This window comes from Pavona decussata, unplaced genomic scaffold (genome assembly GCF_977016875.1).
Source record: "Pavona decussata unplaced genomic scaffold, jaPavDecu1.1 SCAFFOLD_238, whole genome shotgun sequence".
Classification (NCBI taxonomy): domain Eukaryota; kingdom Metazoa; phylum Cnidaria; class Anthozoa; order Scleractinia; family Agariciidae; genus Pavona; species Pavona decussata.
This window is the reverse complement of record NW_028145643.1, coordinates 444,711-472,128: the sequence shown is the minus strand read 5'-3', so window position 1 is coordinate 472,128 and position 27,418 is coordinate 444,711. Positions and strand designations below refer to the sequence as shown.

General features: G+C 37.3%; 2 protein-coding genes and 1 non-coding gene across 3 annotated transcripts; all 3 read right to left on the bottom strand.

The window, feature by feature from the left end:
- Positions 1-836: 836 nt before the first annotated feature.
- On the bottom strand, positions 837-15,728 carry LOC146457613 (fibroblast growth factor 1-like). Its single transcript, XM_085091699.1, has 4 exons — positions 15,484-15,728; positions 12,409-12,727; positions 7,793-7,896; positions 837-1,622 (listed from the first exon to the last, which is right to left on the bottom strand). The coding sequence occupies exons 2-4, from the start codon at positions 12,668-12,670 to the stop codon at positions 1,434-1,436; spliced, it is 555 nt and encodes a 184-aa protein (XP_084947825.1). The 5' UTR covers positions 12,671-12,727; positions 15,484-15,728; the 3' UTR covers positions 837-1,433.
- A 3,591-nt stretch (positions 15,729-19,319) lies between these two features.
- On the bottom strand, positions 19,320-23,929 carry LOC146457612 (fibroblast growth factor 1-like). The gene is made up of 4 exons (XM_085091671.1): positions 22,214-23,929; positions 21,587-21,881; positions 20,783-20,886; positions 19,320-20,312 (listed from the first exon to the last, which is right to left on the bottom strand). The coding sequence occupies exons 1-4, from the start codon at positions 22,226-22,228 to the stop codon at positions 20,109-20,111; spliced, it is 618 nt and encodes a 205-aa protein (XP_084947797.1). The 5' UTR covers positions 22,229-23,929; the 3' UTR covers positions 19,320-20,108.
- A 2,562-nt stretch (positions 23,930-26,491) lies between these two features.
- Positions 26,492-26,565, bottom strand: Trnas-aga (transfer RNA serine (anticodon AGA)). Its single transcript has one exon. It is a non-coding gene; the product is annotated as a tRNA-Ser (tRNA).
- Between the last annotated feature and the right edge of the window lie 853 nt (positions 26,566-27,418).

The following is a 27,418-nucleotide window of genomic DNA, read 5'->3' as shown; positions in this document are numbered from 1 at the left end:
ATCACTTTTCTCCAATGTTATGCCATCATGACTGATGTAATTGCGCACACAGGTTTGCTTTATTTAGAGTTATAATTATAACTTTAAAAGGAATTATTTTCTACTGCAGAGGAAGTAAATTAGCTAAGAAAAGAGAAAAAAATAATTTTTATTTAAGTAGTGGAGGTACTATAATCCTTTGAATTTGAACTCCAGAGTTCATAAAAAGTCATCCTTTTTAGCCAAAATTTTAAAACCCGGGTTTCGGAGTTAAAATAACTATTTGAACATTGCTGTAAAAGCCGACATACACATCAGTAACAACACGTCTTTTCGATGATATGACAATTTATTTAAATCTCTACTTGCAAACATACTATTCAATTGCTTTTCTAAGTGTACCAATGCCTGGGATAAATAATATTGTTATTAATACAATCTACTATCATATAGTACTGTGCACTTCACTATATATATGTCATTCAAATGCCTTCAATATCTTCAATTTTGTCCTCTTGTTCGTTTAAATAATAAATAATCTGAAATTCTTTCCAAGTAAAATATCATTTTCAATCAAAAGTTCAGTATTCAAAATCAAAATAAATACAGCTATAATTTTAGATAACGGCAAATTGGTAAAGTAATATCTTTAGAGTTTTTTTTGTTGTTGTTGTTACAGTATGAATAATAAACCGTGAACATTTTGATTTCACTTTGATTTGTCAATTTTCGTATTTAGTTATTGAATGAAACCTCAAACCACAGGAAGCTATTTCAAGGGTTGCTGAATAGTACTGTGGTGTTTTCTATGATGCTAAGTACTGTTATGGTCACTTTGTAATGAATCTGTGTTTCAAATCCTAAAGTGTGCCTATTAAATTCAAGGCTACTGTATTTAGCACTACCTTTCTGCAGTACAGTTTATCACACAACACAAGGTGGTGTGTGGATGAAATTTTTCTTACCTAACACCACTCTATATTCTTTCTTGGTGATACAGCACTCATGCCCTAACGTTCAGTCGAACTTAATTTCTATGTTGTAACCAATAACTTGAGAACAGCTTATTCCTGTCCCGTCTTTAGTCATCTGATGTGAATTCTTCAACGCTGTTTCATCATTTGAAATTTGCCATTTCATAAAATCAAAAATATTGCTGAGTTTCCTCTGAGCAAGATATGTAATTAAACTTCGGTCTTCAAATTTACCAGATAATGCAACTCTAACAAGATTGAATTCTCCTAACAAATGCCCTGATATATTCTCTGTTGTATTTTGAGAAACCCTTATGGTTTCCCTTTAGGCTTCCTCACCACTTTCTTTCTTTTATGTAACCATGTATTTTAGTTATTTTGTTATGTTTTGTGATAAATAAAATAAACTTCACAGCTTCACTGAAAATTATGATTAAATTATTTCGGAGAATCAATTACATTTTCACTCTAAAGGCAGAGTTAAAAGACTAAAAACTGAGATCCTTTATGAAGCCTGCAGGTTTTGTTTCCCTTCCTTGGTATTCCGTCCTTCTGCAATGCAATGTACATGTCATGGGGTGTGTCCCGGTAGTATTTGTGCGAAGAAAACGTGTGAAAACCGTTCATCTCCTTCACGTGCTTGAAAATTGTACTGTCTGTCTTGTTTCTCTGCAAGAAAGTACTGTACATGTAAACCCTTGAGAATGATATGAATGATGTGTTCAGTGAGTGACACAGGCAAACTCGGAAAAAGGAAATCCGGGTGCTCCTATCAGGAACTCCTATTAGGAGCTTGTTTGAAATCTATCTTGATTCCCCGCACTCTCTAGACAAGGGATCATTCAATATACAAACAGTACAAGATAATACCATTGTAATTGCTCAAGCAAACCATTGGAGTGTACTACTTTTTAAAGAGGCCTTAAAGATTAAACATCGTACGCCCAATCTGAACCCGGGACGAAAGGCGTCCAGGGACCTACAATTGTTCTAACATAATTCTTATTTCAAATCACTAGTTTATTTATATTTTTGTAACCTTTTCTATTTGTGATCATTGACTGATGATGTTGTTGAAATAAACAACGAAATATCGCTCTGTTAAATCCCGCATCCTTGTAATCTAAATCTTAGATTTCTGAGGTGAAGTTCTTCGGACTCACGTTTATACTTTATTTAATTAAATGGTCGGATTGCAAAGCATAATGCCTGGTTTGTTTACAATGTTATTGGTTCAGAGACAAATTGGAATTGACAAAGTATTGTTTTTCAACTTCCAAGGTCAGATTTGATCAAGGTTAATTTGAAACATGTACGACGGACGAGCTACATCAAAAGTTTCAAATGACTAGACTTTCAATTCTGTACTAACAACAGACTAGCGATATCTATATCTTTAGTTTTTGCGCATAAAAGGCAGAGAAATATTTTAGAAATTGTTTATATTGCCAAGTCCTTCCTCACAGCATAAGACACGATAAACATCGGAAAAAACTATTAAACTGCCCAGTGACCTGCCAATTGCAGGTATCATGAAAGTATAACCCGTCAAATTCACTGTAAAGAGAAGCACTGGACATTGGCAACTACCAAGATAGTCTAGTTATAGCAAATTATACTAACTTTCAAGTCTTTGGATCAAATCTAATAGTAAACTGGATTATTCAAATGAAAGCTTTTCGTCAAAACATGTCTATTAGTACTTGTTCGTTTTCTTCATTTTTGTTTCCAAAATAAGGTTAATTTGACGTTATATTTTGACTTAATTCTCGATTTCTGACGGTCTTTACAGCAAGCATGTTGTAATAAGCCAAGGAAGCTAAGGTCAGCTGACTTACGAGGTGATTTTTAACCAGGCGCAGAGAAATCCTAAAGTGTGACCATTCAAACGAAAGCTTCTAAGCAGTGCTTTCCTGTGGTATTATGCTGTACAAGTTGGTTCTAACTTTTAAGACGGTGGATGAAATCCTAAAGTGTGACTATTCAAATGAAAGCCACTGAGCTGGGAGGCTTTTTGTTATTGTGTACGAGATGGCTGTAACTTTTGAGTCTCTGGGTGAAATCCTAAAGTTTGACCATTCAAACGAAAGATCTCAATCAGCAATCATTTCCTGTGGTGCTGTTTTTGGAAGAGATATACTGACAACCGAAAAGGTAACAATTAAATTAAGACGAGCAACAAAAACTTAGCAGAAACTCCTGACGGAAATTGCAGATTACGCCTGCGACCAAGAAGAAGAGAAAAGATTCTTCTGTCTTAAGCTTATCTTTGAAGAAGAAGAAGAAGAAGAAGAAGAAGAAGAAGAAGAAGAAGAAGAAGAAGAAGAAGAAGAAGAAGAAGAAGAAGAAGAAGAAGAAGAAGAAGAAGGGAGTAGAATGGTTTGTTTTATGCATGAGAAAAGGGGTGTCATTTACTCCCGTCCCCCTCCTCACCCGGGGATATTTTCAGTCACTTAAGGACGGTGCCTACTAATACCGAAGTATTTTTGTGCGGCTTATAACTATGCGGGAAAAACAGATCTTAGCAAGGCCTCTTGGAATCCAAAAAGAAAATTGGGGGTAACCACGCATTCTTCAGAGATAATTAAGCAGTAATATCTCTAAAAAGCGCCAAAATATAAAGCAATGTATGGGATTTTTTTCCTAAATTGAAGCTTAATTATCTCTGAAAAATGCATGGTTACCCCTAATTTTCTTTTGAGATAACAAAAGCACTTGCTAAGTTCTGCTTTCTCCGTATAGTTTTAAACCGCGCAAAATTATCCCTGTATTAGCGGGAACCACCCATAGGAAACCTGAGTATCTCGAGATGCGCAGAACGTATGCGCAGTAACAATAGTAGGCACCGTCCTTAAGTCCTAAATATCTTGTCTGATCCCAAAGACGTGCTCTCAGTCATGCACAGTGTATTCAACCGCAACAGTAACAATATCAGGCGCCATTGTGACTTGTGTTCTCAAGGGCTTTGTGAAAAATTAACTAAATAGTTGAGCTTGCAAAAAGGATTTGAAAAATCGTTTTGCTCCATTTTTGATTAGGCTAAAAATTCAATGCCATGCGTGTAATATACACGCGTGTGTTCGCGCGTGTGTTCATATTGATGGACATTTGGGAGATAACTATAGCTCCAGGTTGCTTTAAATAGTTTTGTAATAGGTGCAAAGAATTTTCTTACTTAATTGCACATTTTCTCCATTCGCCAAACTTCTCTTTTAGCTCCTGTTCCACTTTATTGTGCATGTATTGTGCTATGGTGTAGATTCATTTCATTTCGTTTTGTAAAGAACCTTGTTTTCAAATTTAAGAGGTAACTTAAAGTGCCCCTAACCCTTCAATTTGTTTTCTCGTGGTAGATTTTCATATCTTTCAAGAACTCATTTTCGAAAAAATTTTTGAGAAATATTGAATCCTTTTTATTTTACGAGCGCTAAAAGTTACTGAAATTTTTAAATTTGTGCGCCCTTTAAGCCCCGCTGGACAAATTTTTCTCTCGTGGGCTCATTAGGAACGAGCCAATGAGAAGCGTCCGATATTTGACACTTTCTTAGCTGTGACGTAAGAAAAGGACACCAGAAGGATTCAGAAGGATTCAGAAGGAATCTTATGCATGCTGATTCCTTTCTCTACATTTCGAGAGTTGCTGCATCCAAAAACCACACATTTTCCAACCATTTTCTCTGTTTACAATTGAAGCATTACCGCGAATCTTCGGATATTTTTGCACGATGTCCTTTTCTTACGTCACGCTCCACATTTGGCCGAGTGGGGGACTAATGCGAACGATAGGTGAAAATATCGACAAGACTGCCTTCACTTCTAGCGCTCGTAAAAAAAAAAGAATTCAATATTTCTCAAAATTTTTTTCGAAAATGAGTTCTTGAAAGATATGGTAATCAACCAAAAGAAAACAAATTGAAGGGTTAGGGGCACTTTAAAGCTTCTTCACATAAGACATTATTTACGATCATCGGTGTCTTTGAACCGTTTGTTGTGAAAGCTAGCTAGTTACCGCTCCGATTTATTTTTACAGTAACAACTAATATATACGGTTGTCTCATTGCGGTTTTAAATTAGTGATGGAACTATTCTCTTTATATGGCAGATGATTAAGCACCAGTCATTATACTGATATTGGCAAATAGTTTAGTGTCTGCTTATTAGTTTCAAAACAAACCCAGCTTACATTATCTTTTTTAATTATCTGTGGACAAATATTGCGTGCTATTCCGGGCAACAGAAATAAGAACGAACATGGTTCAGTGAGAGAATCATCAATATCAATATCTGCTTTCCTTCGCCGGTCGGCAATACCTGTTATGTAATGAACGGAACGGCCTAACAACGCTTGCTAATAATTTTTGTTTTGGTAAAACAAAAAAAGAACTGCCAGAAAAATGTGCAATTAAAATATTAAGTTAAAATATAATGTTGGAATATTTAAAACTCTAAATATATAGCTAACAATGCAACTAAGGAAAATCTGTCATGTTTCCATTGAATGCTTTAATAGGAGAGGCGTAACGATGGAGTGCTTAGCTCCTTTTAATCCACCGGAGGTTTTGTAGTTTACGCTCTTCAAAGCTCCGTGTTCTTTTTGTTTCCTGTTATTCGCTTAAACAAGAAACTTTATTTCACATTGTCTATCTCAAACAACCACATTAAAAACGTCTCATACAGAGAACATATTTCAAACCACTTTGCCCATGCAAAAATCATGGACAATTTAGCTACACTATGATGTATCAACTCTGACATTTGGTACATTCCTTCTAATTCTAAAATGCTTTAAGCTGTTTAAGCAGCAGCAGTAACAGCGTTACGTTGTTAATGTTTCACTTTCTCTCAGCATTCAGGGACAGTCTAGGATTCGTTTTATAAAATCTGTCAGGAAGACTTTACTGCCTCAGAAATTCGTATTGTATTGTGATGTAACCTTGAGTTTCCTTCAGCCAAACGTCATTTCAAAATTTCCAAACACTCAGTGATAAACCAATTCATTTTGCAAATGCCGTTCAAAATGGGACATTAGGCCAGCTAACATTTTTGTTAACCAGTCAGGAAATTACTGAAATTCGAAGAATATAAGATTTTTTTTCCGTAAAACTTTCTGTGACATGAATTTTGAGCTAAAGAATCCGAAGACCATGAGATCAGACTGTGTTACCCTAAAAAATATGCCTTTGGGAATTAAGGCCTTAACAATCTGAGAACACCAAGAACACGATTTTAAGCGTATTTCACATAAATGGTATTGTTAGGTCCTGAGTATTAATGCCTAAAGGATTGAGACATTTTCCAGGACAGAGTTATAACTGATGCAATCTAAACGGATGCACCAGAACTGCCAACAACTATCGCGTGCATCATTGCCGAACTAATCTGAAAAAATTCACAATTCTTTACCAAGGCCCAAAGATCTGGAATTCCCTTCCTGTTACAATCACTTCTCTGACAAGTTTTCCAAACTTTAAGTATAAACTGCTAGAGTTTTTAATAAAATAATCACAATGAATTGGCAAAGCCGCACACTTGTTGCACAAACTATATAAGCATATATTTTTTAGGTACGAGGTGGCCTCAACTATAAGCCTGGTGGTTTCTAGAGGTCACCTCGCCATACATTAACCACTCAATAAATTGTAAATATATTTGAATGAAAGGCAAATAAACTTCAAACTTCATGTCGCGTTTGAAGTAGTTGTAACAAGTTTCTTGAGCTGCGAACTATTTTTGACGTCGAAAAGTTTATTCCTCTCTAATATTCAGCCTACATCAAGATATCACTTAAGTAAGCGAAACCCAAATGGTTTAAAGAAAAAAGCTATCGGAGTCATGTATTCCGTTTTAGCACAGCTTCATCAGATCTACACAACGCACACGACGTGTCGTTTGCTGACAGACACGACACAACTGCTAGTGTATATAGTACAGGCTGTAGGTCTACTTACATCTAAACAAGAAAACTAGCTTTTTACTGATTTCGTATTATCCTTGATTAGCTATAATTTAGCCTTGAGAAAAATTAACCACCTTAGAATCTCTTCGTTCGGTTGCACAGAACAGGTTCCTCGTTCTCCTGTTAATCTTTGTCTCGAGTTTTCTTCCTGATTTTAAGCCTGCAGTTCCAAATCATTAAACCTTTCTCTTCAAATTAACTGATCACGACAAATCAGAAGCTTTTTATGACTTGGAATTTTCGGATTCCTTGCGGTATAGCCATCAAGCATTCTGGATTCTTCGCCCTTGTTGTTCCTGAATAGACAGAAACATCTGCTAAAGACATCGACTGATTTTGGTCGACTATCTGTCGACCTCTGTGCATACTATTGGTGATTTCTTGCGATTTTCAAGTCAGTTTGGACTGTGTGTTCGCTGCAGACGTCGGGATATTTCACAGCAATGCCAATCAAAGAATTAGTTAAATACGCTTTTTAAATTAAGGCACTACAGCGCTCAATGTGCAGAGGGCAATTAAACACTGCACTGAAATGCTTGCTTGCTTAGTGGCACTAAGCTGCTTGACTCTCCACCTACTCAGATCGAAGATGTTTCTTTGCCATAGCTAAAGTTTCACTTGCAATTGACACAAAAATAAGGTTTATTATTATTGATTATTTACCTGTCAGAAAATTCTATGATAAACTGAAAATAGCGAACGATCAATACAATATACGATCGTCAGCTGTTTGTTAATGTTTTGTTAGCAAAAAACCGGACCCTACGACTTCCTTTCTCTTTAAAATAACCCTATCTCAGGATTGCAACGGATTAAAACACGTAGCTAGCTAAGTCGCCCCATGATTAACATTAAAAGTACAAAAACGAATTGATATGTTTACCGTTGAAAACAGTCTTCCATTGCTGTCCATTGCAATATATCGGTTGACTTCAGGGCTGTAAATGTGAACCAATCCTTTGCCGATTGATTCTAACTGCAGGGTCACTGTAAAGAAATTCAACATGAATCAGTGACAATAATTACAAAATAAATGTCTGGATTCATACACTAACTGACTAGGCAAAATGAATTTGCAGGAGAGAGCCCGAGTATTACTGAAATGCTATGGAAGTTGCCACTTCAAACTTCCAATACAATAATGAACTACAAAGAACTTTCACCGCAGTTATATTAATCAGCAAAGTTGCACTATCCCTATATTTAATTCAAGCAGTTATTTGAGAAGCAGCTTAAGCTTCCTTCACCTTTCTCTTAAGCTATTTTATACTGAATGTTGTTCTAGGTTTTGGTTAGCTAAGCAATACTTGACCGATCTGGCGAGAGGTGATCATGACGCTTTCACCTCAATTCAATGGATTAGTTTGCAACTGAAATTAAACATTTTCGTGTAGCATTTTGAGTGTAAGCGTCCATGAAAAAAGAGGAATCGCAAAGAGGGAGAAGATATTTTCATGGCATCCCTTGAATCAGTACAGAGCTTATAAATCTTGAAGAGATGGTCTTGTTCAAAGAGTGCGGATCATTCAAGGTCGTACCAACTTGAAGTCGGCCGACACACTCGCGGCGGCTGCTGTAGTTTCAGTTACTTTTAGTTTAATGAGTTCGCAAACGATGTTTATCGTTACAAATTGCAATAGGGCATACCACATTAACGCAAAAAAGTGACAGTAGAAGGGAGTAGAACTTTCCTAACACTTGATACGAATGTGACTCCTAAGATAAAAGACTATGAATATTGCACATATGGCCTCGGAATGGTCCGCCTTAGACTCGTGCGTTTCAGTTTATGCCCGTTTTGTGGCATTAGCGTCAGCAGAAAATAAAACGCGTCCATTTGCGTTGATTGAACCGTCCAAAGATCATTTGCCAATTGGCAGGTCATCAGTCTATGTTGCGTTCCTTTTCGTTCAGTAATCAAATTGTTCCAGATCTTTCGTTGCCGGAGGGTTTCGGCGTTGTGAAGCATTACCATGGAAAACAAAAGCATGGTCAGTACAGTATAGAAAAATAAAATGTCATTGAATTAACCAGAAAGTGGAGGCCTTTCATCGGGATGTTATGATAACTGAACGCTCTCGTGTTCTTCCTTTGTGTAGCCTAGTTGAAATGAAGAAGAATTTTCCGGCTAGGACAAACTATGGGAACTGAATTGACACGGAACGGATAGAGCACTACAGCTTCCAGTGCAGTGCCAAAGCTGGCACTGAGGTGAAAGGTTTGATGCGGTCAATTCGCCCGCATTACAAACGCATTAAAGTTTCCAGTGATCTGAGAAAAGAAAATATCTTTTTATTTCTCCTTTAAGCTAAGGGCAATCTTGTCAGAAGCAGAGAAATAGAATCATCAATCAAAGCTATAGTTGTGATGTGTGGCGAGACATGAAAGATAAAACAAACTCAACTAAACACGAGATGCCCACAGTAAAGCAAGACTGGGGTTGTCTGAGATATAAATAGGGTTATAATAGAAATTTCACAAAAAATGGTGATAAAATATGCCCTATTATACAGGTGTTTAATGAGGGAGCATTCATCATGTAAGTAATGTTCCATGTCATTCAAGCAATATTGGTAGTCGCGACTGATTGTATTTTCCGCTATAATGCAAGACGTTTTACCACATATTTGATACAAAAAAGAACGCCATAAAAATCTCATAAGAATCAGCTTTCCCTGCAGACAATACAAAGGAGGAAACGAAGAACGAACGAAATACACTGGAAACACTTCATGGCGACGAAAGGAGACCGTGCTCTCCCCAAAGCTTATTTCCTTTTCATTCAGCTGAACTGCCTGTTTAGGAGCCGGATAAGAATATAAACCGTCCAGACTATTTTTTGGAGACTGCAGTGCCGATGGAAATACTATCTAGGATCTCACAGTAAACCAGAGATACAAGTATTGCATAATGTTTTTGAGTTTTGTTTCATCAAGTTGAATGCACTTGCCGCGTAAAAACCTCGTAAGTGTTTGCATAACTTAGAACCTTAGCCAGATTGCGAATTATCAGCAGATGACTTAAATTAACAAGTCAAACTCAGTATTCTCGCCACAACACCAAAGTAATCTACAGTGACTGCTTCAAGCACTTGTCGTTGCGAAGTCATTCCAACAAAGGGAATTAGAATGACATTGTTAGCTATTGCCGATTTTCGTTATATGAACCTTCGCTGTTATGCTATGATTATAAGACAAAGGCCGTAGTGAAAGTAAATGTCATTTTCTATTTCGTGTTTTATTTTTCTTCTCTTGACCACCTGTGCCATATAACCCCCAGCCTTCGGCATCCCATTGTAATCCCTAATCTGTACTATGTTAAAGAGTTATTATTAAAGCATTATTAACTGAGCTAACTATGCCATAAAGACAACAGCCGTTTGATGCTGAATTCGGTTCCAGGCTACCTTACCAATTTCTTGTCCTGTCGCCTCGCCTCGAGGTTGCCGACCTCAGGCGCGCGCTCGTGATCTGTTTCTAGCTCGCCGAGAGGAAAATTAAACGAGGGACAATTTTAAGCCAGTGTTTTCCTGCCTCGCCCGAGCAGAAAATTTCCAAACGTTGAACGAACTGGCCAAGTTGAGCGCCTGATGTAACAGTTCCGTTTCCGCGTAGAGTTTGTCCCATTTGTGTCAATTTTCCGCGATTATTTTGATGGAAGAGACAGCCTTGCTTATTTTAGTCATGCATTTACTCCTTCCCGTCCAGTTTGATAGATGTAAGGAAAATTCCCTCAGTTCACTCCTATATACAGAGGAAGTGGCTAGCTACCGGATATACTCTCAGGAAATTGTTGTGGGAGTGTATGCGTCTGGCGTGAAAACTTGAAAATACCGCAACCCAAATATTACTGTTGCACTGCTTTCAAAGCCAAACGGCATCACAGGAAAGTTCTGCTCAATAGCATTCATTTGAATCGGGTTAGGCTTTCGGATTAGCCAGAACCATCGATAGAGAGTAATTAACAGTACAACAAGAAAGTACAGGTCATTAAATCTCATTTGAATGGTCACGCTTTAGGCTCGATAGACAATTGCACGTTCAGCTCAGTTAGAACCATCGGCATATGGTGATTAAAAATGCCACAGGGCGAATTGAGTAATGGGGTCTAATTTTGATTGTAATATTCGCTTGAATTGTCGCATTTGAATAGTCAGACTTTGAAATCAAATCCACGTTCTCAGCTATTAGAATCGCCTTGTACAACATAACAAACAGTTTCACACGAAAGTAATATTTTTCAACAGTTTCAAGTATGTATGTTCAGACTTAAGGACACATCCACAGCCTCAAAAGCGAAGAACCACCTTGTGCAACGTGCAGCATTTAAAACAACACCACAATCCTTTGAGTGAAGGCTATTAGCGGTTTTTTTGCAGTTCATACAGAAAATGCGAACGCTGTTTACTCCTTCCTTCAATCCCACACGGTGTCAAAAGTTTGATATTTGGGGAAAAATGTAGTTTGATTTGTTAGTAACCGGCTTTCAGTGCACCAACGCCAATCATGACGAAACGTGTTCAATAAAGTTCGTTCAAGATTGTTAATCTAGCGTATTTTTCAGTAACGATCAATATTGCCTGGGATGTGACCACACTAGTTGAGTAGGCAATATCGTCTCCAAACTCAAAACACTTTTGTTTCGTCCAAACGTCCCGTTTGACTACCATTAACTCGTCGTTTCGGAATCTTTATCAAAACCTGACGCTTGCCTTTTAAATAATAAGTAGGGTTAAATTGTTGACATGTTTATCGCTAAAGTTTTAAAAAAAATTATTTGCCGATGCATCATCATTTCGTTGTCATTGTTGTTGTTTTTTTGTTACTTAAAACAAATGAAAATAATTTCTTTTATCGTTACATTTAGAAACAAAATATTGTCTCGTGTGCAAGTAAGATCCGCTCTTGACCGCACGTAACATTTATGCAATACGTGACCTCCGCCGAAAATTTGATTTCTTTTCAATGCCTGCGCTCATAAGTTAGCTAAACGCAGGAGCTGGCTAAACGAATACTTTAATGTTCAAATGCAACGGAAGCGAGTGATTTATTATAAGAAATTTTGTTTTTGTATGAAGTAATCGAAAGAGTTGTTCCATGCATGCTGTATTTAAAATAGTTTTATTCCTCAAAATCACTGCCTACATTTGATCTATGAAACTTTTATCTTTGAAAAGTTTTCATTTTCTTGCAGGCCCTACCTTTCATACAATAGCATAAGAAATTTTCATTTTGTAATGATTCATCGAGCAGGTTTTGCCCCGTAGAGTTCAATTTATTAATAATAATTTTTCATTGAAGTTGAGTGGAGTTAAATTAAATTTCTTAGGCTTACTTTTCTTCTTATTACAGGTAATCATCGCCTGCCTGGTGAATATGTCGGCAATCCATATTGAGAATTATTATTAATACTGATAATTTTTTGGATTTAACTTGTATGTAAAAGTTGTATCTTTTTTCACCCTGAGAAGAAACATCCATTAACTTTATTGCGGCTCACCTTCGTCGCTCCTTTGCTCTCGCGTTCCACTCACATCGCCGTCCTCTTGAATTCGAAGAAACCAGTGATTTTTACCAAATAGCTTCACGTCTGTCACAGTGCTCGCCTCCACTGCAGCATCTCTTAAGGAGAAAATATTCAGATTTATCTTGGTTGCGGCCCACTGCACGGTTTTAGCTTGTAACAGAGCCGACTTGGTTAGCATCCATTCGTACGTTTTACCGCGTCGTGCCCCGACTTCCACGTCGACCATTTTGTTCATCCGTACTTTAAATACGCTGGTTTCCGCGGTGAGTATCTTTTCTACCAAGAGCAGCGCCTTTAAAACAACCAAGAATGAAAGTTTTGTGAATCAATTGAGTTTATCTTGGATAAATCCAAGTTTTAAGCGGAAAGCCCGTGACGCCAAACTGTTGCGACACGTGATGACGTAAGAAGGAGATACGGTTGAGACGCAGATACTTAAGAAATACAATAAAACTGTCGAGAGGTTCGACTTTAATTTCCATTAATCTGCATTTAAAAATTGGTTGAGTGGTTAAAATAATAGCTTGTTTTTTGGCTTGATGCTTTGGTTTCTCGAACCTCTGTAATTATCATAAGAAAATCACACACAACTTTTAATGTGCTCATTGTGTTAGCTGAAAATGGTATTCAGTTTCTTTCTATTTCTCATCGATATTTCAAAATTTTTGTCTCGCGGAAAGTTCTAACTACATTTCCTTTTAAGCCTCTTGAAAAACACTTTACGAGTATCCAAATATCTGTAATCAATAACGTTTTTCATTTCAGCTCGTCATAAAAAACAAGTTTTATTTTCAAGAAATTCGACTCGCATGACAACATTTTCCCTCAAATAACCTACTAAAATTAAACAAATGAAAAATAAACCTGACAGTTGATGACAATTTTTGGACGTTGTTTCCGCCGAGTAATTAAAGCTCACAAGTAAAATTAAAGTAAAATTCATTTTACTTACAACTAATATAATGAATGAGCTTGTGAAATTGAAAATTCCATTAAAGCTCGCTTTTTTTACACGCCTTCCCACTTAGCAATACGTGACTGGATATTACATAAATTATTAATTCTTAAAAGCGAGTGGTTTTGATGCCTCATAATCGTAAAAGTTTTCCCACTCTGTGACATATAAATTTAATACTGGCACTGTCTCGTCTTACCGGATAACACTTACGACTTGAAGACTGCCACATCACGTCATAATCAAAGATGGCGCCAAAGCCGTCTACTACAATCATTAATTCCGCTCACGACTCGAATTTTGATAGAGCTTTGCTACAAACATTTCAATACATGCCCTCACTATCTTTCTGAACATTGTACAGGGTCCAAAATTTTAACAGTTATTCCACGAGCACGCGTTGTATGCAAGATGATAGATAGAGTCACCTCGTATCCAACAAGCACGAGTGGAATCTGAATTGTTTTTTTAAAAATTACCAGGAAAACTCGCTAAATCTTGCTGATTTACTGAAATTATCTTTTCTCTCGACGCGCACTTTTACCTTATTTGCAGGGCATAGTAGAATGGCTCATGTACCTTGGCCGCTAAACCAATCCAAATGAATTAAGGGGCGAAAATTTGTTCTTGAGGTTATAGTGTTTCATATTGACTTGCATTTGATATGTAAGAAAAATTGACTTCGCTGCTCGTTTCTGTTAAAGAGCACCTTAGCCCATCCCGATAAAATGTCTCATTTCCAATCATCCGACTAACGTTTTGAAAGAGTAAAACCCAAATACCAATTCACACCTGGTCCCGTTTTGGGTGTGTTTCCTATTCCTTTATATAAGACACATTGAAATGGCTCTAGCATCCAAATCACCTTAATAACTACAACGTCTTCAAACTCCTTTTGAAGTGATAACTCAGCACTTCAAGTCCTAAAGTTCTCACAGACTTGGAAAGCGTTTCTAACATTTGTATTTTACTTTTTTTTACAGGTTTTTCCAAACCAACAAATCTATTTTGGCGAAAAACAGCGCTACGAAGAACCCAAAATTCTATTGAAAAAGTAAAAAAGCTTCAATATCTCTTTGAAATTTGAATTAAGCTAGAAAGGTAATATTATTTTGTGAAAGCGGTCACCGTTATTCGATTCCGTCTTGCAGACAAACCGCGTCTCGCGTGGAAAACTGAAGATGTGGCCAAAGATTTATCTGCCTCTTGTTACCTTATTAAGTTAATATTTCGAGAACTAGTTTTGTCGCAATTGTATGACTCCGAATTCTCTAGTAAACTTTATCTCGAGGTATGTTTCAGGTTCCTTTTTAAAACAACGAAAAAGCGCGAACATGTTAATGAAAGCGTTTTCAGTATACATACGGCGGTATATGTGAACTCAAGAAGAATTAATTTCACTGAATATAAACAGCTGTATGAATCTCAGAAGTTAGATTAGATCAGATAAGATTAACGCAAAGAAGATCCTCTGAATATTCTTTAAGATAATATGTATTTTCCAAACTTGAATGGAGGCAGCAGGTTTAAATTACATTTTTGACTGCTGTGCCATTTTTCGATTCTCGTGAAAAGAAAACAGGGAGAAACACGAATTGAGTTTTTCAGTAAATGATCGATAACATAACCTAATTGATATGCGAAAACTAAATTGGAATTTTCCAAAATTGGCTTTTGTATCAGTGGGGGTGTTTTTGCGAACCATTACTTAACATTTATTGATTTAAAGATGCCTCGTCTACTTTTTCCCCCGGTCGGAAAACAGTCGAAATTTTTAATTTTTGGCAAATATAATCCAGCGGAGGAATACATGTTGACAAAGCCTGGCATCTATACATGGTCAGATTACTCGTCCAATTTATCCAGATCCCCTGCTTTCCTAATAAAACGTTTTTTCTTCAGACATTTTAAGGTAGCTTTTTACTTCATAGCCAACAAAAAATGCAGACCACGATCGACGAGAGACTATAGTCATTTTGAATATCCACACTGGCCGATGAATCACAAAGATTCCCTGGGGCAATCCATACTTTCCTAAGCAAAAAAACTACAAAACTGTTCAGAAATGCTAGTTCAAAGCAATCTTGGCTCACCTTCGCAGTTCACAGTTAAATCAGCTGCTGTCGGTAATCAAAAGGTTGCCAGTCAAGGCTGACGACAGGCAATCCTTTAACACACAAACAAAATGTCGATGTTACCGCTCATAAAACTACCCCCAACCACTGACCTTCACTCCATGCAGGAGCGATCACATAACTAGGAGTATTTTCCCAACGTTTTGACGATAACAACTCATTTTATACTAGCACCGCCACCCTCGAAGCCACAGAAATCAACAGATGGCGAAATAAAAACATGATGTTTGGAGCTATTTTTCAAAGTGTCTTGGTAATGTTTTGACTTGCAAACTTCCTTCATTTTGTAATTGAAGCCAAAAACCCAAACTTGCCCTGCTCCTATTGGTCGGTCGTAAATAGGGCGACTTTTCTAGTAAATTGTCCCTGACATTTGCCCCAAAACAAATTAATTTCTGATGGCTTCAGCTAAATTTGGGAGGAAAACGAGTCTTTGCCTAATGGCTATACTCATCTGGGTTGTTGAATTTGCAAAAGGATCAGCTAACGACAAAATTCCTTTGGTAAATAATTATGAAAACCTAACGAAAAGTTTCTACATACACACAGTTTTTAATCATTTTATAGTTAATATTTCTGTTCAGCGTTTTAGAGCCTTAGTATAAAACGCTCGAGAAATAATAAATTAGTATTGGTATTCGGTATATCTGTTTTCCAGTTGCATCCAAAAGTCAATTAATTTTCCTTCCATCATATTGCACCGGTAGCTTGTATATAAAACAATTTTTTTAATCGAAATGCGATGTTTGTGAAAAACCGGAAAATTCGATGTCATTTAATTTCCCTAATATTTCATTTCTGAAATTTTTATAAACTGAAAATTTAAGTGACCAAGCAAAACAATTTACAGACAAAATTATATTTAAGGATCAGTCTATTATGTAGCTGTGCATGTTAATTATTGCTAAAAGAGAGCAGTTGTACAGTTTTACGTTCACAGTATAAATCAAAAATTTTATTTCGGTTTAACTGAAATCTTTTCGGACTTTAACTTTATACAGAAAAACATTTGCAGAAGTTTAAAACGGTCGCTCAAATCTGATTCCCGCCATGAATTTCCCGCTGTTTGTTCTGACTTAGTACGGGGCCGGGAAGAGGTATAGTTGACTGAAACCACCAAGTTTTCGCATCCAAAAGGCAATCTTGAATTCAACGATAGGTGGCAATACATACCAAGTTTTCGAGTCATCCTTTGCATTCGTTTTTGAAGGAACATAGAATTCTAATTAGATTTTTGGAATTGTTAAATAAATACAGTAATCGAACTGCTCGTCTGATTTATCGCTAAATTTTCGTTGCATAGTCAGCTTAAAAAGGCCAATTTTTATTATCAAAATTTTCCCCTCTCCATCATGTCCAACTAGCAATTTTGAAAGGATACCTTGGAATAGCTCTTCAAGTTTTTAGTGCTACGTGTAAATTTCTTTACTACACTGGGAGATACTTTAACTTGTCTGAGATGTATGCAAATTTTCTTTTCATTTTTCATCATGACTGAAATTTCGGAATATCCAAAGAGCTTTTCAAAACGGAAGCCAATTTGATTTTTATCAAAACAATGGCGCAATGCAATGAAGAATCGGCATCACTTTATATCAACTCTAATTACAGTGGAATCTGATTCGAACCCTCGATTTAATGTCTCGAAGGCTCCCCGATTCTTCGAACCAAAAGTTGCCTCCCTTGGATTTACTTCAGTCAGATTTTTACCCCCGATTTTCGGAACTTCCGATTTTTCAAACTAACTTCAGTTTCCCCAAGAGGTGGAAAAATCGGTATTTCACTGTAGATTTACTTCGAAATCTGGGTGGCATAATAAAACGTAGTAAAATGCAGAAGAAGGTCTCTTCAAAAAACTGAAATCGATGATATACAATCCCTGTTGGCGACCTTGGTCGGATCTGGGAGCAAAGAAAAGCACTTTATTCCATGTATGAATGGTCTTTTTCCTGTTTATAGTTATTGTCATTAATAATTTAGTTTGTTATTAATGTTTGCAAAATAGAATGAAATAAAAATTCCCCTCAATCCGATTGCGCAAACATAGTTTTTTTTTATTTATTTTTTTTCCTGCAAATATAGCGGTCGCTTAATATAGTATCACCGTCCGAAATAATATACAAATGACTTTTTTTTTAACCGCAAACCGGAATTTTTGAGGGCGGGTAAGCGCAAAGAAGTGTAGTTCCTTAGGTGTTCACAGCTGGTTTAGATCAGTCTGCTACCGTCACGGTATCCTCGTGCGGGCAATGAAGCAAGGGAGAAAAGGCCAGCTAATGGGGGACGCTTAGCTGTTCACAATGAAGAGACAAGTCATCGGAGTCAAGAGTAGGAGAGTCCGGCACGAAAAAAATTAAGCCAATTCACAAGAAAACAATGTATAACATTTATGTGCCATGAACGTGCCTCAATGCCGGGGTTCATACAATTTCGTTAGGGGTTCTGGGGCCCGTTTCTCGAAAGTCCCGGTAACTTACCGGGCCCGATAAGTGTGTTTGGTGATAAATGTTTCTTAACAGAAGTCAATTTTTGTTAGCTTTGAATACTAAATTTTAAAATCCTATAATTCTATGAAAACATTGGCCAAGTACCATGTCTGTAATCACTGTGTAATCGGCGAAAAAAGGTTTAAAAATCTGCTTATCGGGCCCGGTAATTTACCGGGACTTTCGAGAAACGGGCCCCTGATCTGATACTGGCAATACTTTCAGACTGTATAATGGCAGATACACAAACAATGTTGTACAAATTAATGTTGCACTGACAAAGTTGAAACCCGAAGTCGTGCTTTGCGTGCCCTCTTCAAATACCGTCGATTCTGTACAGTTATACTATACAGTAAAACATCGAATTGTTACCCAGCCTTACAATTCTACACGCAACTCGCATTATGCCCTTACGTTTTGTCATTGTCTATTTGAACCTGTGAAAGATTTCATATTAAGGGAATGAGGAATTTAAGTACTAAGTAGAGTATGAAATTATTTTGTTCACAGTTAGATGGCCTATTAGAAGTAAAGTCTAAGCAACAACCGTGAACGATAATCCTGCTGGTATATGTTGGATCAATTGTTGATCTGATCGGCTTAACAAATACAAATGATAAGAGAAACAGAGATCGACACAACGGTTTTAGAGGTTACTATATTTCGGCTGGCCAAACCAGCCTTCTTTAGGTACAACTATAGTAACCTCTAAAACGTAATTCTACGTTGTATCGGTCTCTGCTTCTTTAATCACCTATTAGAAGGACCTTGTAAGTATATGTGTGTTTAATAACGTTTGTGGGTAAGAGTAGTAGGACACTTTTAGGATCGCGTACATGACGTGTACATGACCAGAAACGGTTAGAACCGGTGAGAGAGAACCGAGAATAGACCACGTGTTTCTGTCGACATTTCGTGAATGGTAAATCTTCCACTACATACGGAGGAGGACGTTGGCTCTATCCGAACAGGCCCACTTCTCCCCAGCTACTCGTCTGCTTGTCCGCTACAATTCGCTTGTTCTTTCTCAAACGGAGAAAATAGGAAAGAAAAGTTGGCTACTGTTTCGCATTTAATTAATAGTTTTTTTTGGCTGGTAATCTTTTTAACGTCTGTGTGTGTGTTCTTTTTTTTTTTCAAATCGTTTCGAGGCCATATTTTTTTTGATATGTCTCCCCCTTTTCTCCACCCCACCCCACCCCAGAAAATTGTATCGGTGCTTGCAACCGAACCCTGGTTTACAGTACTAACAATCTAACACTATTCTTCTTTTTCAACTGTTTTTTTATTTCATTTCAGGCACTCAAGCTTAAATTATGAATAAATATGATACTAGTTGCGCTGAATTATTCACACACAGTGTCTAATTTCAACCGTATTCCTATTAAATAAACTTCTTCTTTTCATTCCAAAATAAATATTGATATATATCAATAACATTTATCCTTAAATATAAGGAACTGGAATTTATCGTACTTTACGTGTAAAGCATACGACATAAGCCATTTTCGAAACAGCTTAATTAATTATAAACATTTACTATGAAAAGTAGACGTTATAAATTAAAAACCTTTTAGCCGGCTCAATTTTAAACACACTTTGTACTTAATTTATTAGAGTGGGGCACGCAAAATTATTCAAGAATTTTTGACGCTTGGCTTTTAAAAATATATCTACTCTACTACGGTAATTCACACACACCTTGCAATCCAAGGAAAACTCTCTAATTTGCCTCCCATTTCATGGGGCTGGAATAATGAAGATTCTTAATAAAATTCGTAGGGCGGGAAGCTCCCTTCAAATGCGACACAATTGCTTTTACCGTTTTTCTATCTTCATAATGGTTTTCCCTTTTCTTAGCTAATCAAAATTCGATTTGTTTTTTCAGAGAGAAAGGGAACGCCAGTCGACGCTAGCACTTTCTGGGAAATTTAGAAAACCGATGAAATTATCTCACTTGAATCACGCCAAAAATACTTGAAAATTATTCAGCAACTTTATCAGTTGTACAGCTTGTTTTACGGTGACTAAGCATAATTTAAAATTCCTTCATAAAATCTACCTACTAAGTCCTATGTCATTGGGTACTGGCATTTGCTAACAACTGTCCGCCGTGAAAATTAAAAACTTGACTTTATTCTGGCTGCTGTTGGTCCCTGCTCCACTCCTTGCCTTACCATTTCGACCAATTGATATAAAAGAATCGTATATTGTTCTTCTGTAGTATTTCGCTGACGCAAAGGTGTGGAACGAGTCGCTCTGCATTGTTTGCTTGAAGATGGTTTCGTCGTTGGGAGAAGTCTGGAAAAATAAAGAATGATATTCATTAAGTTATTGTTGTTACAATGCCAGCGGACTCACTGAATATATAAATGGAAGATTTTGACCTTCCAAACTGATCTTTATTTGGACAGATCTTTTTGACCGTTAAAACGTTAGAGATGGCGAATTATGCCACGATGTGGGCAACGCGAGGGTCTTGTGGACACGTGCACCAAACACGCCGAAAATTACCCTAATTGGATGGATGGTGCACGAAAAAGGCAAAATCCCTTAATTTTGATGGCATTTCAGTTTCGAAGTGTTTTAATCGAATTCGTCAAACAAAAACGATAAAACGTTTTTAGGGCGGACTCTGATTAATTTTTCTAATTCACTTATTAAATTAATATCTTAAAACGTTTCCAATTATTTGGAACAACGCACTACATGCATGGCTTGTCAGTCGAACTTGGACAAGGCAAGATTGCTTCAAAGAGAATTCATCTTACCGTAGAATACAGATTGCCTTTGTTGTCCATCGCTACATAGCGGCCGGTTTCTGTCGCCTTTATACGTTGGTGACCAATCGCCATCGATTGCAACCGCAGTTTGGCTAAAATATGAAGGAAGTTAAAGAGCGTTAATAATTGATGACCATGTTACCTCACATGACAAGGTAAAATTCGCCAACTCTAGTCAGAAAACTCCAGAATTTTGGCAAAAATGTCGTGTTGATTCTTACGTGTGGTCGCACAACAAACCTCCACAATTTCAAGGTTATTTTTGCAGCCGATTTCCCTGCTGTATTAAGATCGCGAGTTTTTCTCGTTCCTCGTGATTCGTGTATGACTAGATAATGGTGGCTAATGAGATTCGCCCATAGAATTAAAACAAGAATAAGTACTAACATTAACTTCCTGAAATATTGAAACAGCTAAAAGGAAAAACTAGATCCGAGAATTTCCCTGTGTTGATCTCGAGTAAATCACATGGCCAGAGGAGGATCAATTCTCACTGGCTGGACCCGGGTTGTCTTCCGAAAAATTCCCCGGTCATGATCTCTTGTCCGCGCTGGCTAATTATACTAGAGAGATCAATTTTCTTGTCGATTTTGTTAAAAACTTTTAGGCAACTGATGAGTGAAAAACGCGCGCTGGCCCAGACTAGGGCAACTTTGCAAGGCATCTTAATTTTCTTGATTAGTCTATTTCTTAATTGGACTGCAAGCCAACTTTACGGATCAGATAGTTTTTCTGATTTCTCTGGCCACTAGGTTATGCTGAAAGAAGTGCATGGTTGAAAATGTCTCTTACCGTATGCACTTGTGCAGTCCGAGGTTCCGTTGACTGTGCCGTCAGCAGCGATCTGAAGAAACATCTGCGTCTTGCCGAAAAGACGTACATCAATTTCAAAGGACGGCTTTTTTGACGCGATGCTGCTTATCTGCGAGTTTACTGTGAAATGAGAGCGTCGCTGGCGATTTGAGAACAGATTTTTGAGTCTCCAGACCACAATAGGATCGGTTGACGCAAGTGAATTCTGGGAATTCTCCTTGAGTACAGCTGAGTGACAAACGCCCAAAGTCAAAAGAACTGGGAAAAGTAAGCTCTGCAGAGAGAAAATCAGATAGTCAGATTGATATTTAGTTGTGGAACCTATCCCTCAATTCAATTCTTCCACTCGGACAAATTATTTGATGCAGCAGAGAGCAAACTCTCTTATTTTCCTTCACAAAAAAATGCACGAGTTTGAACACCAGCTCAGTTTACTGCAACTATGCACCTACCGAATTATAAATTGCTGCTTTAAACACGTGAAAATAGCTTAGTAAGTTCACAGAATGTAACTGCGGATTCCCAGCTCAACTTTCAATTGCCAATAATCAGATTGTAGCAACAACAGCTTGAAAATCTACAATAAATAAATAACAACTAACTTACCAGTTGTAACTTCATCTTGACTGATAGTTGTAGCAGAAGTTCTGTGATTCAAGAGATGTTTTTCTTTTGTGCTGGTTATTTGCTTTGCCATCAACACTGCAGAGCTGTTCCCTTTTATAACCAGCTTGTTTCTTACCCAACCTTGTGGCCCAGAATAGTTAACCATTTTACGTGGATGTTCTCACTTCTGAAATATGCGGTTGTTCTGATGCCGTGGGAGTTGGCTCTTTTTAATGATCGGCTTTGCTAGAATTGAATAAATTGAGAACTTAAAACACGCGTTAAAAACATGTTTATACTGTGCCCACTGGATCGTGAAAAATATTCATTAACGGAAACGGCTTATTCGAGCATGAAAAAACACTATTTAACTCTACGTAATAAAGTGGTTTGGGCATTGTAACAAACGCGATCGAAACACGGTTTGATTTTCAACAACTAAGAACGATTTTGAGAAAACTTGAGAGCGATTTGGAAACAAGAAAATTCATTAATAGTTTAAAGGAAGTCTCGGTTTGCTGAAAAATTTTTAGTTCCGTTAAAATTCGTCCTGTTCCTATTGGTAAAAGCGCGTGACCATTAATTGTTCTTCATGTTTTGACATTTAATTGTAATGCTAATTTATCTCACGCATAGGAAGAAATGAATTTGACCTATATATAGCCCATTACGTTTTATTAAAAGAATAACAGTGACTAGTTTGATCGGTTTTTTACTTCCGGAAAAAACACCTTCTTTTTCTCATTATTATTTCAGTAGCGATTCCATTTGCAAACACATTTTTTCAAGTGACTGTCGTTAGATGAATTAAACTTTAATGAACTTTAATTTGTAAACAAAAATTTGAAAGAAGCTGAATGATGAAGTAACCAAAGAAAGGGCATATGATAGGCATCCGGATCGTAAAAGGCAAACACCACAAGGCAAATTGAATATCTAGGAGTAAGCGGTTTTGTTTTTTTAATTCAGTTCTTGTTCCTGTATGAGCGGTGCTATCTCATACTGCATGGCAACAGAATATTTAAGGAACTGAATACAAATGCAATATTAGGCATGTGTCGGAAGTGCTTAGCAACAAAAGGAAACCAGGAACAATCCTTTTACATTTCCTGTGCCGGAACCAAGATGTGTTTCCCCTCAGAAAAACGTACAGTCACTTCAACAGGAGAAAATGCCTTTTTGTTAACGACTAATTTTAGTTTATAAATTTTGCTGACTTTTACACGGAAATTTCAGTCCTCAATCGTCCGGTATTTTTGTAACATTAAAATTTATTAACATCGGTTAACGTGTCAAAGAAACCTGAGAAATTCACTTAAACAGACGGCCCGAGGGAAACCATGTTAGCTTACACAAAGGTCTTTTAAAAGCCTCCAAAGCTATATTTTCAAACAAAATGTATTTCTATTTCTTACTTCTAACATTTCCTCGTTGGCACGCGACTCCGGTGTGTCACTTGTTTTCAACAAAGAAAGGATATAATATCAACTGCTTCCGTCAGAAGAGGCCAAAAAGCATTAGAACTTGTTCTATAAATAGATTCAAGAGGCGTGAGATGCCTCAAGACTGACCGGTCACTGAAGCAATTTGATTTCAGTCACGCACATGTTGATCAAATTTGCAAAGAAATTTCATTTTCTGTGAATTTGAAATTTTGTTACCGTAAAAATAAGGTTTAATAAAGCACTGTTCTTTCATCTTTTTACCACCAGACCAGAGGTTTCTCTCGCGCGCTTTAGTCGAGTGGGACAGCAAAACTCGCGCCAATTTCTCAACCAATGAGAAGCAAAAGCAAAACCAATCGTGATTTGCTCGCAGGTGCTTCCCCGCGTTTGGCGCCAGTTATTTGTATTTCCTTCGAGTTCTGATTGGTTCATTGCGCTGCCAGTTACGTTCGGTTCACTTCGCTACTTTGCACCTTACTATGGAACAGCTTTAGCCGTGACATCAGAAACGTTCAATCTTTTAACGGAATTAAAGCCTTCCATTTGCCAGCTAGATCTTATTACCCATGCTAAAAATAAACACTGTACTTCAGTCTGCACTACACTGTAAATTGTATGACAATAAATAGTTATTCATATCAATAAAAATTTGCGCACACACAGGTAAGCGAAAACTGATAATAATAATAATAATAATAATAATAATAATAATAATAATAATAATAATAATAATAATAATAATAATAATAATAATAATAATAATAATAATAATAATAATAACGTTCAGTTTTAAAACCTGGCAGGCTAAAAGTTCTTTGTCGCCTGAGATTGTATGATGAATGATGTCTTGTGGGCAGAAGGCTGTGGAGATTGTGTTGTTCATCAAATATCTCATTGATTAGTTTGCAACACAGCCTTTCACGTCGGACTCTTAAGCTCTCCAATTCAAAACAATCTAGCCAGAGCTGGTATGGGAGATCAGGCGCAATTATGGACAAAGCCCGTTAGTCTGAACCCTCTCAAGGTCTTCACAGAGGTAATCTTGAAGGTTGTGATGGAACACTTGGGCGCCATACTCCAGAACAGGTCGTATAACCGTGCAGTAAAATTTTATTAGACTTTTGGCCCCAACACCAGCCCTTCTCAGTTGGACCAGGAGATACAGTCTCTTGTTGGCCTTTTTAATAGCTTGCTCTACGTGGTCATTCCACTTAAGATCGTTGGAGATGTTGACGCCGAGGATCTTTGCGTTCTCAACCACGGACAGATCTTTGCCATCAATAGAAACTGGATCGAGGCTGTGTTTGTTCTTTTTAAAGTGAATTCTTATTTCCTTGCATTTGTCCTCATTAAGATGCATACGTTGATCCTTGGACCAATCCACTATTTTATCGGCCGCTTTTTGGATCTCACTAGATGCGCCGCGTGGAACTATTTCCGCAACAGTGGTGTCGTCAACGTATTTCCAAGTGAGAAAGTCAGGAATGCTGAGGTCGTTAATCATGAGTAAGAAGAGCCATGGCCCAAGCTTAGTCCCCTGAGGTACACCTGCTGGAACTTGACCCCATTCTGAGAAACATTGTTTAGAGAGTTTAACGCGCTGTTGTCTGTTGGTCAAAAAGTCAGCTACCCAGTTCACAATACAGCGGGGGATATCTAGTCGAAGGAATTTCTGTATCAACTGAAACGTTGTGATCAATCAGGTCGAAAAGTACCTAAATCTAAGACTGGGTCTCCGAAAACTCTATCCTGAGTACGAGATCAAGCAAACCAATGCGGTGTTTAACCTTCTGGGAGATTTCAACATCACCCTAAAGAAAGAACTCTCTGATCTAGCCCACAAGAAAGATATCACTAAAGTACTAACAAACTGTCAGAAGTGGATTATATCACAGAACTGCGACATCACCAAAAAATCCTACAGATTAAGACAATGAAACACACATTTTTTTCCCAATCCAGGAACTGTTGCCTAGACACTGTCCACAGAAGGTTTTAGAACAAATTGTAAACTGAAAAGTTATTCAATAAAATAGACATAATTATAATAATAATAATAATAATAATAATAATAATAATAATAATAATAATAATAATAATAATAATAATAATAATAATAATAATAATAATAATCAACCTTTGCCACTGCATGATGTTAGTATTATAAAGGAAATTCTCGGTTTTCACATGACGTCACCAAATTCTAGAATTCAAAACCGGGAGGCCTACAAAATTTTTCCCTTCATCCAGGGAAAGATTACCTAAAAATATGTCTTTTCACAATTTCTTAGCTCGATGTCGTACTTCCTTTTGAAAATAGAAGAGTTTCAATTTCCGAGTTTTCATCGTGCGTGACATCAAGAGGACGGCCGTGACAGGGCTGTTCCGTATCTTTTAAAAAAATGCCTCTTCGAGTGATTTTCAGCATTCTAAACAATTTAAGTTTGAGGAGAAATATTTATCTTAACATTCGGAAATTCACAAGGGAAAACAAACCTCTTTTCTGGCAAAAGTGAACCCCAGATCTTTTTTCCTATTTCCGGCCGCCATGTTCGTGTTCCTCAGAGGAACACCAACATGGCGTCTCCATACTGAGCTCTAAAAAAATTGTGTGAAACATTTTGTCAAATAATTCAAGTATGGAATACCGCACAGACCTGACACTTGGACAGGTTTCTTATTTACATATCATCTATAACATGTCAATTTCTTGACTTCATTCATGGAATGGTTGCAATATTTTTTTCACGCACACGGCAATGGCGTGACACTGAAAGCCGGCAATAAAGGGAGATGTAAAGAATCGACCATAAGAGGACACAGAAAAAATCTGAGCCCCAGATGGGATTTGAACCCACGACCCTCCGTGTTCTAGATCGGATGCTCTAACCTTTGAGCCACTGAGGCAAATAATCTAAAAAAAGAGCAAGGCTGATTTCACGGTCAGGGAAGTATATTTTCCAATATTTCGAAAAACGTTTTTGTTTATGTAACTTTAGTCTTTTTTTTTAGGTATCTATTGTAACTGTTAAAAATTGTAACGTATCTTGCCACAGGGTCAGTCTCAAACAAACCCTGAAGAAGAAAGGCCGTGCCTTTCGAAATATTGGAAAATATACTCCCCTGACCGTGAAATCAGCCTTGCTCTTTTTTTAGATTATTTGCTTTACAATTTTTTTTGCTGATTAGATCCTTCACTACAGGATCCGGTACTTTTATTTTGTCACGGTGGTCCTTGCAAACGCAGTTTATCACTGGTTTTTACTGAGCTACTGAGGACTCGTTGGCGAGCAAGGGTCATTTGTGGGTTGGACTTAATGCACTTATCATTGGCTTTCCCGAGGATTTGTTTTAACGATCAAACAAAAACCTTCTAAATCCCCGGGGAATTGGGCATAAGAGTCACGCCAAATCCCCCTCTCCAGGGGCTTAGGAGCCCGAATACCTTCATTTTTCGCTAGCATCCTAGAGACTCACAAGACATGTCTTAGCTTTAAATATCTGCTGCAGATGCAAGCTAAGCCACAAAATAATGGAGGTACATGTCAGCTCTAAGAACACAATAGCTGTTTTTCAGATAAAAAGCAACTCAGAGAACTAAAAGACAGCGCAACAAGCTATAGCATTATAGCTCTCCGAAGCGAGCTTTGTAAAGACGAGGATCTGTTAGACACTCATATCCGTGATTAAAAAAATTCCTGCAATCTTCTAGCCTCCCACGCAGACGTCCTTAGGGGTTCGTCACGCGTTTCCTTCCCCA